Source organism: Caretta caretta, chromosome 21 (assembly GCF_965140235.1).
Source record: "Caretta caretta isolate rCarCar2 chromosome 21, rCarCar1.hap1, whole genome shotgun sequence".
Classification (NCBI taxonomy): Eukaryota; Metazoa; Chordata; order Testudines; family Cheloniidae; genus Caretta; species Caretta caretta.
This window is the reverse complement of record NC_134226.1, coordinates 3,867,980-3,883,879: the sequence shown is the minus strand read 5'-3', so window position 1 is coordinate 3,883,879 and position 15,900 is coordinate 3,867,980. Positions and strand designations below refer to the sequence as shown.

General features: G+C 45.6%; 1 protein-coding gene across 6 annotated transcripts in view; it reads left to right on the top strand.

The window, feature by feature from the left end:
* The window catches only part of CAMK1G (calcium/calmodulin dependent protein kinase IG), a 65,792-nt gene that overhangs the window by 47,915 nt on the left and 1,977 nt on the right, over positions 1-15,900 (top strand). For all 6 annotated transcript variants that reach the window (XM_048826828.2, XM_075121886.1, XM_075121887.1 and 3 more), the window contains 9 exons: positions 6,785-6,913; positions 8,043-8,117; positions 9,771-9,909; positions 11,270-11,393; positions 12,546-12,621; positions 13,119-13,231; positions 13,763-13,841; positions 14,232-14,319; positions 15,043-15,458. In XM_048826828.2, coding sequence (XP_048682785.1) covers positions 6,785-6,913; positions 8,043-8,117; positions 9,771-9,909; positions 11,270-11,393; positions 12,546-12,621; positions 13,119-13,231; positions 13,763-13,841; positions 14,232-14,319; positions 15,043-15,458 — 1,239 coding nt within the window. The remainder of the gene's footprint in view (positions 1-6,784; positions 6,914-8,042; positions 8,118-9,770; positions 9,910-11,269; positions 11,394-12,545; positions 12,622-13,118; positions 13,232-13,762; positions 13,842-14,231; positions 14,320-15,042; positions 15,459-15,900) is intronic.

Here is a 15,900-nt window from a genome sequence, read left to right as displayed (position 1 = left end):
CACTTTCTCTTAAATTTACAAATCTGCCACTTAAGTTTGCTCACGCTGACATCCACATTCTCAGTCAGCCACAGGTGAGATGCCTTGCACTCTCAGAGGCTCATCCATGGCTTCGGAAATGATACTAAAAGCAATTTGGTCCTGTCTGCACTATCTTCTGTACACAGTGCCGTCAGTCCCTTTTGGGTATCTGAAAGTCAGGAAAACAGACTCTCTGGAGATTTCTAGAATATCCTAAATTAGTCTTGGATGCTCCCCTATTTTCCTGTCTCCTTTCTGGGCTCAGAGCTGTGTAGCTGCATTACTCGATTCCTGTTTTTCACCTGTCCTCTGCTTTCCAGCTCATTCCTACAATGTATCACTGCAGGGAGCATGCACCCCAGTCCCCCAGCTCAGCCCTGCATTGCAATATTACAGGATTCCCCACATATCCTCCTTCTCCCTCTGATCCCTCTGCTCTTTCAATGCCCTGGGTGAAGAGGAGGGAGGGCCCTGGCAGAACGTAAACAGCAAATATGTAGCTCAGGTCCCCAGACTCTGGCTGCATTCCACTGTGCAGTGTAAACAAAACCAGCAAATAATTCCATCTCTGCATTTGGATGAAGAGCAGCAACTCTGCCTTAACCATCCATCTGCTGCTACCCTGAACAAACAAATCTTCTGGAATCATACACTGGGGGGAGATAAGGTGGGGTGAGGTGGAGGGAGGGGCAGATAAGGCGGGGGGGGGGGGAGATCAGGAGAGGTGGCGAAATGACATGTCTGTAGCCATAGACAGCCTGCAAACAGCCCAGGCGGGATGCAGAGAGAATAAGGAAGCCCACTGCTCAGTTTTACCACATGCTTAACGAGGAGAATGACCCAGACACAGAGAATATTTGCTTGGTTTATGTTCCAGTCTGCAGACACTACCATGTTACTACAGGGCAATGTTAGGAGGGATGAGAAGGGCTGCAATGAATGCAAAGCAGCTCTGGTGAGAAGGGCACGTTCCCTTACTTCATTAAGGTCCCTCAGGCTGCTCTCTGGGAATACTACAATAAATAAGTGCAGTTTATCATTCGCACTGTAATGGTTTAAAATCTGAGGGCCTGGTTCCCCTGAAAATCCCCTGGAACTAACAGCGGAACCTGGCCCCAGCAACAGGCCCCGATCCAAGTGTTGTGACTGCCCCTGATTCTAAACAACAACCTGGATTTGAGCCCCCTTGCTGATTAATGGGAAAAGCTCAGATCCAAACTCTAGTTCTACTAAGAATTGATGTGGCCAGTGCTCATGATTAATCCTCAGTGAGCAGAAAAGAAGCTGTTTTACCCCTTCCCTTGTCCTTCCTGTCACATTAGGTTGTCTTGTCCGCCCGCCGTAGCCTGGTTTGTACGTTCTCTGAGGCACAGGCACCATACAAGCACGTCTTTAAAAGACAGCCCAGTGCAGTACAGCCCTGATTCCTTGACTGGAACCCTTTGATGCTATAATACAATAACAACAGAAGGGTTTTCTTGAATTAGGATTTTGAATGGAAATTTCCCAGAGCTCAGAAGCACTTAGATGCATTTTCCATTCACGATACATGCTTCTAAGCAGACCTCAAATATGTATGATTCTAATTTTTATTTTAGTTGCTTGGAAACTTGCTTTTTTCTCTCCTCTCCCCATCATATTCCATCTACTTTACCACTGACCTGTTCCAGGCTGGATGTTACATCTTTGGAAGTTAACAGCTTGACTAGTTCTCTTGTGTGTACAAAGTTGGTAAAACTTTAAGGCGGTGGAGTGCGAATTGAACTGCTTTTCAGAGCAGGGAATTCTATAAGATGAAGTTTTCCTGTGACCTAGGCACCTGCAGTTGAGCTTCCATGAAATTCGGCATTGTCTCCAGAGTTAAGCTGATGCTGTGAACTGCACACATGGCCATGGTCAGCCCCAGGAATGAGTTAAATCAGTGGTTCTCAACCAAGAGTACGTGTGGGTATGCAAAGGTCTTCCAGGTGTGTACTGGCTCAGCACTGGAGCGGAAGGGATTAAGGCAGCACTCTTAGCAGCAGAAGCCATGCCCCCTGAACCTTGCTGGGCATGATCCAACTGCTGCTGCAGTATAAAAGGGAACAGCCTAGGTCAGTCTGGGCTGCCTGCTGGGGAGGATGGATGCATCTTGCTGGCTCCAGCTGAGGAGCAGCCAGGAACCTGGACTGAGGGAGCAGGAGCTGCTCAGGCACCTGCGGATGCCCTATGGAGATTGCAGTTGCCTCCCGAGGTGCCCTGAGACCCTGATGACACCCTGACTCAAACTACAGGAGTCATGGTAGGAAGCAGCCCAAGGAGGGATGAGCCAGTGTCCCTGTAGCAGTTGGGGTATTGTGGGTGGCTTCTCTGCTGATTTTGTGGTGAACCCCATTGCCGCTACCAGGGCTCTGGGCTTGTATCCAGTGGAGCAAGGAGGGCCTGGGTCCCCCTACCTGGCTTCCCCCCTTTGTGGGACAGCTCACCGAACTCCTCTCACAGGGGCACTGGGTTGCGCTTCCCTGCTGCTGAGGGGAGCCCTGTGGCCTCTGGGCCATGCGTCCCTGGGGCTGAATGCAGCCATATTGACCTAACTGTGGGTTACCATGCCCTTGCCCTGCCTCACCCCACCCCTCTGGGTGATGGGGTGTACTGGCCCTGTGACAAGGGGGGTGCATCAAATCATCTAGATTTGCCTAGTTTTACAACAGGCTGCATAAAAAGCACTAGTGAAATCGTACAAACTAAAATGTCCTATAAATAGTGACTTGCTTATACACTGAACTGTAAGTATGGTATTTATATTCCAATTGATTTATTTTATAATTATATGGCAAAAATCGAGGAAATCATCAAATTTTTCAGTAATCTGCTGTATTTTGTCTGGATTTTTTTTTTGGTAAGCAGGTAGTTGAAGTGAAAGTTAGGGGTATGCAAGACAAATTGGACTCCTGAACTGGGTAAAGTAGTCTGGAAAGGTTGAGAGCCACTGAGTTAAATTATCCAGCAGCACTGTCCTATAGGGGAGTGAGGCTCAAGGGAAGCTTTGTTCCCTTCTAGCCAATTTGTTGATCCATGAATTTTTAATATGGGGGCATAAATATTTGTTTAGGAATGAAATGTGGAACAGATGCTCTAGCATCTGATCTGTAGGTGGTTCATTTCCTACCAAGGTGGTGTTCAAAATGAGGGGTGGTGCCACTGCCAGTGGGTGTTTCAGCAGGGCAGCATTAATTAACACTGTGGAGGGTTGAGTAAAATGGCGATCTCGGTAAAAAACCTGAAATAAATGGAGGCACCAGTATCCTAGGAGGAAGTTCTAAGGATTCCAAGTGCAATGGAAAACCAAAGTGGCTTAAGCCATTTAAGTGGCCTTATGCCTATGAGGGTGTTCAGTGAATTAAAGATTGGGAATCAGGAACACAGGGAGATGAGGGCAAGACAAGGTGGAGGAAATAGTGATTTGTTCTATAGAGCCACAGAAAGAGATGGTGGGGTGGGGGGAGAGAGAGAACAGGACACCAAACTGACCCTGGGCACAGCACCAATTGAAGTCAATGGGCTCTGACCTGCTGGCATCAATGCTGAATTTGGTCTCGAGAGTGAACTGTCTTTCCCTTGGAAACCTTCTTTTTGATGCCAATCTGGATTGGGCATGTGGCTTTGGGGAGTTTTCTGCACCCAGACTGCTCCCTTCTGGAAGGGATGTCCAGGGAGCGCAAACTGAACAGCATTGTGATGGTTACGATATCAAGAGAAGGTCCCCTTCCTCCCACCCACCCCTCCCACCCCCACAGCTCACTAAGATCTGAGAGGACTATCTTCAGTGTAAGATGCTCACACCTTAGTGCCAGTTAATCCTCTGATTCAGTGTGAAACTCTACAAAGTTTGTATCCTTAACTTTTAACTCCCTAGACTTGCTGGGGACTGGCCGCTTCATAAACGTTCCCTGATTTCTGCTTCCAGACTAACTAGAAATTCTCTTGGACCATCCCTGTTCCAGGGCCTGATGAAAGGCCCCTTGCACAGCCCCAAAATACAGGGAGCACCAAGGTTGCTTAAATCAGGGATGGTCTGATTTGAGAATTGGGCCCTCACACTATCTATGCTTTCTGCCTCCATACCCTGCTGGACCCATAGCAGGAGAGACCATGATGTTTGAACCTCAAAGCATCTCAAGATTCACTCTGTTTCTCAAATAAAGTCACAGGCTGGTTCTACTCCAACTCAGTTGGCTCTCCCCCTGATGCTGACTATTCTATGATCTGCACCTCTCCAGGCTAAGCCAGTGCAGTCACCCATCTGTGGGGAAGGGCAAAAAGGACATGGGCATGACTGTGAGTAGCATGGCTCAGGGAATCTGCTTTCTCCCTACTGCAGGCAAGTCATGCCAGGAGCTGCTTTCGTTTTGTGTTTTTTTGTGTGTGCCATGAGTTGCTGCCGCTGGCTAGCAACTGAATACAAAATCAACCAGCTGTATGCCAGATGGGTACCACTCTGTGCTTAGCCAGGCTATCTGCACAACATGCTGGGTGCTTTATTGAGTGGGGATATAAGAGTGGCATGCTTTCTGTTCTTGCTAGTTATATTCATTACAGTAGCGTCTATAGGTCCCAACTGAGAACCTGACCCCATTGTGCTGGGTGCTATATGAACACATGGTAACAGGCACTCCCTGCCTTGTGTATTTAGACTGTAAATTCTTCCAGACAGAGGAAGAGACTTGCTCATGGTCAAAGAGCTGGGAACAGATCCCAGGTCTCAAGTGCTACTGGATCACGCTGCCTCTCACACCGTTTTGCTCTTAACTTTTTTCTCTAGCTCCCTTAAATGCTCCCCGCTCTACTGGCAATGGTGTCAACACCATCAGTTAATCAGCTGTGCAGGTGATGAGGATTACTTGAGACGAGCTTGGTGCAATGGCACCATCACCTGACATGTTTAGCTGCCTAAGCAAAAACCTTTAACAAGATTGTAGGCTTTGGCAATGTTATAAATATTCACCCGTCGTTGTAATGGGTTGAACTCTACTATGAGGGATGTGTAGGACACTCATCCATTGCATTTTAATTCAGAGCATACAGTTCTAAGCTGGTTGTGTGAGAAGCCAGGGCCGAAGCCATCAGATGCCAAAAGGAAATGTTATGTAGTGAACTTGGTTTATCCAGATATTTCACATTTGGTTGGCAGAACTTGGATTAATGCACAAAGCACCCAAACTGTTTTTCAAGCAAGAGGCAAAGTAAAGCTCTCACCTAACAGACATGCAGCCACCTCTGGGGCAGGACACAGTCATTCAGTTCAGCTCTGAAATGTCACTGACACAGAGCTGGGAAAATGAGTATTTGCCTTCTCTGAAACAGCAGAGGGATGCTGAGGAGGCAGAATATAACAACTCACATTAGAATTTGGCTGGGATTCCATGAATACCCCCTGCCCTGGCCAAAAAAGTGCCATGGGATCTTTAATGGTAATGAGGAGATGGATCTTTGGTTCTGTGCCTCATTAGACAGTTGCCAATATGTTCTTCTAGCGGGGATTGCACTAGCATTTAGCATGGGGAAATCCTGACTGTGTCCCAACAGATTATGGTGCAAAGCTATGAGAGATCCAAGGGCATGGCATTTTCCTGCCTATCTCCTTCCTCCTGTTCAGATACTGATCACTGAACGCCTGTGCTGTCGAATGGTATATGGCAGCTGCCTTTCCTGAGATGGATCCTAAATCTGACACTACAGGAGTGGCCTCATGGGCTGGCATCTACATAAGTAGCTACTTGATTGTCTTTACTGGTGTGGAGTTCTCCTAAATGTTGCTATTGTGATTGTGTATTTAATCTATCTTCCTTTTATCCATCTGTCAGGAAGGTTCCATGCTAGATGTTCTGTGTATTTAGCCCTTTCCCTAGTCACTACCTTCTTTTCCGAGAATGACCCTACACTCATAGAATCATAGAATATAAGGGTTGGAAGGGACCCCAGAAGGTCATCTAGTCCAACCCCCTGCTCGAAGCAGGACCAAATCCCAGTTAAATCATCCCAGCCAGGGCTTTGTCAAGCCTGACCTTAAAAACCTCTAAGGAAGGAGATTCTACCACCTCCCTAGGTAACGCATTCCAGTGTTTCACCACCCTCTTAGTGAAAAAGTTTTTCCTAATATCCAATCTAAACCTCCCCCAGTGAGAGTGTGTGGACCTTCACACTCTGGAACTGAAGTGGGTTCTCTAGACATTAGGTCAAGCCATGATCCTGAATCAGAACACACCCTAGATTTGCGCTGCTAGACATTCACATCCAGATCTATATTTTTCAGCTTTAACTTTAACTATTAGACACACCTTTGTCTGCCCCTTTCAGAAAAGATTCTTTATTAGGTGTCTACAGGTACTGATCATTTTATATCCATCATATTAAATAAATTGAGTACTAAAAGTTGAAGTGAAACTCTACAGGCTTGGTTAACAAGCTTCATTCAAATATTTTCTTTGGTTTTAATCCATCTGAGGTTCTTGTCTCCCAAATATTGCTGACACCTTGCAGTCTTAAATTGTAAATTTCCAAAGGGCAACATGAAATTAATAGAATTTTGAAGTCATATATACAGCACAATAATATCCTATGTGGACGCTAATTATAAATGCCATCCTCTTATAGTGGAAGCTTTAATCATTAGATTACTTGCTGGCTATTTACTTCAACTCCTTGTCCACACTTATTTGCTTCCAGCTCACAACTATGCCCTCTATGGAAACACCTTCGTCCTTCATCTGTGTTTTCTCCACAGAGGTGCTTTTTCGGAAGTTTTCCTCGTAAAGCAAAGAACCACCGGGAAGCTCTTTGCTCTAAAGTGCATCAAGAAGTCCCCTGTCATCCAGGACAGCAGCCTGGAGAACGAAATAGCCGTGCTGAAGAGGTGAGTATAATTTTAAATGTGAAACAGAGCCAACTACTTTTTCATGACCTGCAACTTTAGAACCAAAACCCTCAATCTCTCCAGGTGTAAGGGCCAGTTGCTGCTGCTGCACAAATTTGCATCTCATTAAAGGGGGAAGAATAAGATGAAAGGAAGATCAATGTTTGGTATTTATTTAAAATCTCTGAAAAGGGGAATATTTGTAAAGTTTTTATTTACACACGCCCCTTGCCAAGCCCAACAGCTTTGCAGTAGAACTGGAAAAAGAAACCAACTAAAACCAAACAATATAAAGATTGACAGGAAAATTTAACAGTCTAAAAATAACAAAATATAGAGACTTATCCTTTGCTCACCAAAGGAGTGTAAAATGCTACCATTTTGCTTTGACAGTGTTTGACACCCACTTTGAACTGGTGTAAATGGTGACACACTGCAGGGCAGGAAAGCATCAGCCACAAAGGAGCCCGAGGCCTCTTTGAAATGGGCCTGGCTGACATGCATTAACCATTTGTTAATGCACTTTGATCCAGTCCTATGTGGACAGTCTTCAGCAGGCTAGTGCAGGGTCAATTCACACCCCAGCTTGCCACAAATTAATGTTCCTGCAGACAAGCCCTGATTCTCCTCTCACTCCTGCATATATCAGGAGTCCCTGTTTTGGAAGTTAGTAGAATTTTGCCCAGAGAGAAACTGGTGTGAAACAAGAGGAAGATTAGGTGCATGACATTCAGCTTGACAATGCATCCTAAATTTTCAAGTACATCAAGAGTTGTTACAAGGAGGAGGGTGAAAAATTGTTCTCGTTAACCTCTAAAGATAGGGCAAGAACCAATGGGCTTAAATTGCACCAAAGGAGGTTTTGGTTGGGCATTAGGAAAAACTTCCTAACTGTCAGGGTGTAGTTAAGCACTGGAACAATTTGCCTAGGGAGGTTGCAGGATCTTTGTTGGAGGTTTTTTAAGGACAGGTTAGACAAATGTAATAACAAGACCATTCTTGACATAGTCCTGCCTTGAGTGCAGGGAACTGAACTACATGACCTATCTAGGTCCCTTCCAGTCCTACACTTCTATGATTATCCTCATCAAATAGGTTTGTAACCCCAATTTGTCTTTGCTGGTTGCAGAATAAAGCATGAAAACATTGTGACTCTGGAAGACATTTACGAAAGTGCAACCCACTTTTACCTAGTCATGCAGCTGTAAGTACCTTCCTATGCAGCATAGGAACAACCATAACATTTTCCTGGTGCTGAGTGTCCATTTCAGCATCCCCATGCAGGATTCAGGCACTCAAATCTGAAAGTCAAATGCACAAAAAATATCCACTCTGACATGTTCATCAATGAACTGTGAACAGGGTTTGAGATGCAACTACCCTAGACATTTCTTCATTGTGCATGGGCCACCTTTTATATTATGTTTCTAAACTCAGATCAGGATCTAACTCATCACAGTTTAGCAGGACAGGAAAGGACAAGTTTCTAATTAAAGCTATGCTATGTACTGGGCCTGTGAAAGGGAAAATGGGCAAATGTGTCACCAGCAAAGAAAGCAGCTAGCTGTAAGGAACAGCTGAAGGTGTCCCTGCTGTGACTGGATTAAGTGTGGATTCCTCTAACAAGGATTGTTTTACTCAGATTAACTCCATAAATCAGGTCATGTGGTGGACAGCTCAGCACACAAGGCTGAAAGTTAGGAGGGAAACCCCTCCGAGCCCTGGGGTTCAGACAACCAGTAGCAGCCCAAGGCAATTTGGATTTAAGAAATTTTCCAGTTGTACTTATCGGCTCCATGGGAATTATACTAGTGAATTATTTATGGAGCATTTCAAACGCTTGTGTCCGATTGAAGAGCCCAATTGGTTGCATCAAGGCAATAGGTTTCAGGGCAACCCCAAACCCTCCTATGTGCATGTGTCATGGGGCTGGTACACCCTGTCCTCCTTTGAGGGAAGGGTGAAGGGGCATTATGGCCCCACAGCTGAGTTTGAATGACCACTCCTAGTCCTGAAGCAGTATGACTTAATGTTTGGGGATCATCAAGGTGGTCCTCCTACATCAGGCTGTGTGGCCTAATGGCCAAAGTCCATATAGCTGCCCTCTTAGTCCAAGCAGCATGATCTTAGGGCCAGAGTCAATAGGGCTGCCCTCTGTCAGGGCTGTGTAGCCTAGCAGCCAGGCTGGTTGGAGGGGTGGGCAGCAGCCAAGGTAGGAAGACCTGGGCCCTCCCTACTCCACCAGTCCCAACCCAGGGCCCTGGCAGGGGCGGTGTTGCCCACCACCAGTTCGGCAGGGCTTCTGCCAAACCACTCCAAGCTAAGTTCCGGTTTTATGACCAATTCCCCTCTGTTTCTCTGAGTCACTTGCTACGTGTTCCTCCATGGCTTGTCTTGGGATTCCAACAGCCTCTCCTCCCCCTGTGGTGTCAGAGGTCTGGGGGTCATGGGTCATCACAATCTGGCTGGCCTCCATGCCCTAAGGTGCTGGCAGTCCCTCTGCAAGAACCTGCATCACATGTCCCTTCCCTTTGGTGGTCAGTCCCACCTGAGCTGAGTTGCTCCTTTTTATATCCATGTTCCAGCTGGAGCATGCCCAGCAGAGCTGAGGGGGTGTTGCCTCCTTGGCCCACAGAGTAGGATTAACCCCACTGAACCAGTTTGGGCCTCATACACCCTGTCCGTGTTTAGGCATCCATTAGCACTTGAGCAAGGAAAGCCCAGATACCATAGTGATGAGTGTGATCTAGATAAAGATCTAGTTTCCATATCTAGATCAAGGAAAATTTCCTGCTCTTGTCTTTTAGTTTTTAATATCCATGCTCTTCAGCTGGTGGTGTGCGCTATCTTCCCTCAGGGTGTCTGGCGGGGAGTTGTTTGACCGAATTTTGGAACGAGGAGTTTATACTGAGAAAGATGCAAGTATAGTGATCCAACAGGTCCTGGCAGCAGTGAAATATCTCCATGAGAATGGAATAGTTCATCGAGATTTAAAGGTGTGTAGACACTGGCTCTTTGGAAACAGCATTGCCCTGTGAAATTAACAACGCCTGCAATGCAGCACTGCAGAGTTCACTAGCATGCAGTGAAATTCTGCTAATGTTCACCAGCTTTAAGATCATGCTAATGTCACTATCACCACCCAGTAGATCATCTCCCTCCCCCCCAAGACTGACCCTTATGCTTTCATTGCCAAAAGCACACAAGGCTCCTATGTAAGGTGCAGGGGCAACTCCATTTGGTGGTAACGGTAGCAGGTTGCACCAAACACACTTATCCATAAAGTTGTGCTCAGTGAGTGTTAACCTGACTCCTGAATTCCACAGAGCCACTGCCTGGAATCGGAACCTCACTCTGTATTCTGTGCAGTGACTTTCTAGAGGTTTTAGTGAGTCATCATACTGTTTGTTCTGCTGGCCTAGAAGTCAAAGAGCTTCGTGAAGTGGCAAGTGAACTGTTTACAAACCAATTAACTCCAATGGCTCTCTTGCCATAGGGGCCTCTAAAGAGAGGCCAGTGGCATAATCCATTGTTTATACAAGTGTCCCCTGGCACCAGCAATAGGAATAAAGTCTACAAGCATATGGGTACATAACAGGGTGTCCATACCTGGAGTCATTGCTGGTGAGAATAGATATGGGCCTGTTCTGGCCTAGATTCCTTAGACAATGTCACTTCAGCTCACAATAACAGTCAAGGTTGTCTGGTTTTCCCCATATAAGGCTGCAGCATCAGCAGCAAAATACAGAACTCCTTTGGATTGAGTGTCAAACCTGGTCCAATATTGAAGTAAAACTATTTGTACTATGGTAGGGTCCAGGGGCCCTACATGCAGTAAGACCACCCCTGTCCCAGGGAATTGGCAGTTTAGGTTCTAGAAGGGTGCTTATCTGATGCTCATTTCTGCAGTATCTGAATGCCTTGCTCTCACTGATGGGTTTATCTTCAACAGCCCTGTGCAATAGGGAAGTATTACTCACCCTTACAGAAAGGGAATTGAAGCACAGGGTAGATGAAATGGCTTGCCCAGGGTCGCACAGGCTGTGTCTAGGAAATTAACTTGAGTCTCAAGTCCCAGCCCAGTGCCCTACCCCCTAGAGCATCCTTCCTACCTAAAACAAACCCTATAAGAGGAAACCAGTTGGTAGAGCAGACAACAGGCATTGTGGGGAGAACCTAGGAATGTATTCACCATGTTACTGATGTGGTTTTTAGAGCAAAGTTGCCATTATCTCTGGCCACCATTTTTATTTGTGCATGAACAGAAGCACAAATGACCCTATCATTTGTCAATTGTAGTTGTCCCTCTTTGATTGTTGGTGCAGCATTTAAATTCTAACCATTTCCTACCACCAGCCTGAAAACCTGCTTTACCTGACTCCTGAAGAAAACTCCAAAATCATGATCACAGACTTTGGCTTGTCTAAAATGGAGCAGAATGGCATCATGTCCACCGCTTGTGGGACTCCAGGATATGTTGGTGAGCAAGGGGCAAGGATGGACTTTCTCACTGACCTACATGACACAGGCCTACGTAAGCCTCCCAGGCACTTTCCAGAAGAAAGCAAAGAAATAACATGCTTATGCATATTAGTAACATGCTAATACACTGTGTAGGTGGCACAAAAATCCAACTGGGGACATGGTTTTTAAGGACAGCAAATCTCAGACTTAAAAGACAAGGTGTGCAATATACACTTTTTAAATTATAGCCAAATCTTGAAGTTTATTTTTTTTAATTATAAAAAAATGTATGGGAGTTTTGCTTGAGTAAGGATTTCAGGATTTGGCCTGTAAGTAATATTTTTGGGGATTCCCTTGTGTCTGGTTAGCAGAACATGTCTGAGACAGCTTGACCAATGGCTTGAGAGCTCCAGGGTTCTAACCCATCTCCAAATTGACTTGCAGAAGGCTAGAGTGCAATCGGTCTGTCTTTACATGTTCCCCATCTGTAAAATGTAACAGTAGGGAGCCCATCCTAGGCTCTGGACCCCAACCCATATATTGAAAATCACAAAATAAACAAATTAATATGACTCATCACAAGGGGTGGTAGAGCTAATGTATGTCAGACAGCATTTTGAGGCTATGAAGTTCTGTGTAAGAACAACCAGGTATAAAAGATCAAACCGAGAACCTGGCTCCTTGGAACACACAGGAACTGAGATCCAAAGGTTGGAAGCTTAAGCTAGACAAATTCAGACTAAGGTGCAAATTTTTAACAGTGAGGGTAATAACCATTGAGAATTTACATTTATAGATTTGAAGTGGAGTCTCCATCACTTCAAGTCTATAAATCAACACAATGGTTTTCTAAAAAGAAGGCGTCTATAGCTCAACCAGAGGTTAGGCTTGATTCACACATTAGAGTGACCTTTGTTATGCAGGTCACATTAGATTATCCTGTTCTTTCTAGTCTTAAAATCTGAGTCTGTCACCTCGCTGCTGCTTGGGATTCGGTGGGTGGCAAATGCACAGAACTCTGTTTGTACACACAAGTCACTAACTCCCTCTCCAGTCTGAAAGCCTCACAGATCAGGTCGATGAGAAGCCAGTTATTGGATGTCCAGTCACTTGCTATCCTGAAATGGTTTATATTGCCTAACTTTGATTTGCTTTTGATTTCCTGTAGCTCCAGAGGTCCTAGCACAGAAACCATATAGCAAAGCTGTAGATTGCTGGTCTATAGGAGTCATTACCTATATCTTGTGAGTATAAGCCAACAGCACCCTTGCTTTTTTTGACAGGTGCTCAGGATTCTTCACTGGTGTGGCCCCTTATGTGATTCCCCCACATGCTTGTGCAAAATGAGTGTGACATGCCACCGGTTTGTTCCCTCATTTGTTCACAAGGTGAAAGGCAGTGAAGAGTCAGTGTAATAAAGACTGCAGCCCAATTCACTATAGAGCCCACCCTGTGCACTATTCCTTCAGTACCATCACTATTATCCAGCATCCCCTCTGTGCTTTCTAGGTTCAGCTGCATCCCATTAGCTGCACACCAGCTGTGGCTGTCCTGACATTGCTGCACTGAAGCTTTTAACCTTTTTCTGAATTCATACACCCAGACTGCGCTGTGTGGTGGATACATACCACCTTCTCCATTCTTCACTTATCCCTGGGATACGCACCAGCTGACCCTGGTAGAGTTAAAAAAGCTTGTGTGCATGGAGAGAGGAGGTAATCAACTTCCTGTTCTGCTCCAGGCTATGTGGATACCCTCCTTTCTACGAAGAGACAGAATCCAAACTGTTTGAAAAGATTAAAGAAGGCTACTATGAGTTTGAGTCTCCATTTTGGGATGCTATCTCTGAGTCAGGTAAATCTCACCCATTGGGCAGCGCTTTATTAGCACCCTGTCCCTCTCAGGCATGCAACATCTGCAATCCAGAACTCTCTGGATCCTGGATGGGCTGAACTCTACAAGGGAGTGCAAGTGAAGGAGACTTTAGTGAATTGCATCCTCACATTTTCCACAGCAAGTTATTTTCTTTACTTCCTGGCCACAGTAAGGGTTTCCATGCACCTTTCTCTGAAGCATCTGGTGCAGGCCAGGATCAGAGATGGGATACTGCACTGGGTAGGCCACAGGTTTGATCCACTCTGGCAATCCCTACATTTCAGCAATAAAACTTGACCCATCTTCAGTTAACATGGGCCCCTTAAGCAATGTGTATCTACTGAACACATGTCCATTTTACCTTTGGGACAGTGTTACAATACTGTGGGTTTAGACATAGAATATTTGATGCTTAAACAGCATGTTTTATCTGCCAGTGTGTGCTGTCAGCTTTAGGATTACTTCCTGTAAGTGTTAAGACATGATTCTATCTCTGTTCCCCACAAACAGCCAAGGATTTCATCTGTCGCTTACTGGAGAAGGATCCAAATGAGAGGTTCACCTGTGAGAAAGCCCTGAGGCACCCCTGGTGAGAGCAACGTATCCCCTAACATGTGCACCTAACATTGCTGGTCTCCACATTTAGTACTGGAGTGCTGTCTGTAGCCTACAGAATGGTGATGTTACTATTCTCTAGTTTTTTCTTTGCAATCTGACTTGGAATGTTCTGTCTTCTTTCATTTTTTTTGTGAAGAAAGTGGCTATTTGTGCATGGTTCACCTTTAAGATGGAGGGGAAACAATCCCACTGATATTTTCTCAACTCTGAAGTGTTTGTATTATGTTTTGTTGCTGTTTTTCCCTTTTGGGTTTAATTACTCTTGATTGAATGTACAAAGTAGTTATCTGCCTCCCAGAATATGGAATGCCTCTCAAATGCCATCTGCCTACAAGCCTGTTTCTTCTTTCCCCAACTGCAGGATTGATGGAAATACAGCCCTTCACCGGGACATATACCCATCTGTCAGTGCTCAGATCCAGAAAAACTTTGCAAAGAGCAAATGGAGGGTAGGTTGTGTTGCCATTGGGTGCTCTAGAATTATTTCCAAAGCAATTCCAGTTGCTGCAATCTAGCCATGAGCACACCTTCAACACCACAAATGGGACCCCTTCCCCAGAAATCAATTTGGACATCTTGCATAACCATTATTTATATTATGGTAGGACCAAGAGGTCTCAGCTAAAATTAGAGCCCCTCCATAGGGCTGAATATGATACAAAAACAATACGACACAGATCTTAAAATCTAGACAAAGGGTGGATTAGGAAGGATTAGTCCCATATTACATGGGGGGGGGGAGAACTGGGGCACCAAGCAACTGACTTGTCTGTGGGAATTGAACCCAGGTTTCTTATGTCTTACCCTCACACCTGTCCTTCCTCTGTCAGCTAATCTTGTGAGATTGGCACTGCTTCCTGGTTGCAGTGAGGTTGGCAATGCTGCAAGAACAGACTCTTCCATGGCATTTTAATTACTCTAGCTCAAAACTGAACCCTATTTTTGAACAAATCTTGCTGCTCTGACCAGTCTGTAAGTAACAGTAAATTCCACAGCTGCCTTATCAAAAAGGGTGGGTGAAATTTTCCCCTGCATTTCCTTATGCTGGGGTTGAACATGGCCCATCTTCAGAGCAGCATGGCACTAATTAGTAAATTGCTAATCAGGAGATATCCTCCATTCACTCAGCAGCTTGGGAGATGGTCATGGTGGTTTTATGTCCTCTTCCTCAGCAAGCCTTCAATGCTGCAGCTGTTGTGCGCCACATGAAGAAACTCCACATGAACTGCCATGCACAGGCTGACGTCAGCCTCCCGGTCATACAAGTGTCAGAAGTATCCAGACTCAACAGCCCTATGGTCACCAGCCAAGAGGTGCCCACTCAAGACAAGACGCTGCTAATCCCCATGTTAGCATGTCAAATTCCTCCCAGCCAGCTTGACCAAAACACCCAGATGACACTGAGCAACCCATTAGATCACTTGGTTAATGGGTCGCTCTCAGTTGACAAGTGCTTGATCCATCCAGACAATCCAAGCCCTCCAACTAGAACTTCTTGCAGTTGCAGTTCAGCTTCTGGAGGGCACGAGAAGGTGAAGACTGTCTTCTGTTCGGAGTCAGCACTACTTAAAAAAGCTGCCAAAAACCAGTAGGTAGCCACATTGTCCATTCTAAATATTGAGCCAGATTTATCTTCACAGCACAGTCCCTGCAACCAAGTGGCACTGGGCTTTGTGGAAACATGGCAGATGCGTTGCATTCCAAGCACCAGCTGTAGGTGGGAAAGGGTGGGGGGGGGAGGGGCAGATGGAATTTTGGATAGGTGTGGCTGGCCAAACTCCCTCCCACTCCCTTGGAGGAGGGCCTTGGGCATCAGGTTGAGACACATTGGCCAGGTGACATGGCAGAGTCCTCAATGTACTGATATACCAGAGGGCTTCAGTTCCCCAGCATCCTCAATCTGGTGCCTGTCCACAATTGGGAAGGGCCTATTTTTTGGTTTTGTTTTGCAGTTGCTAAAAATAGTGGTCCTGCTCCTTAGCTGGCATCATTAATTGCACAGTTATGCCATTTGAGTAGCTAGCCTACTG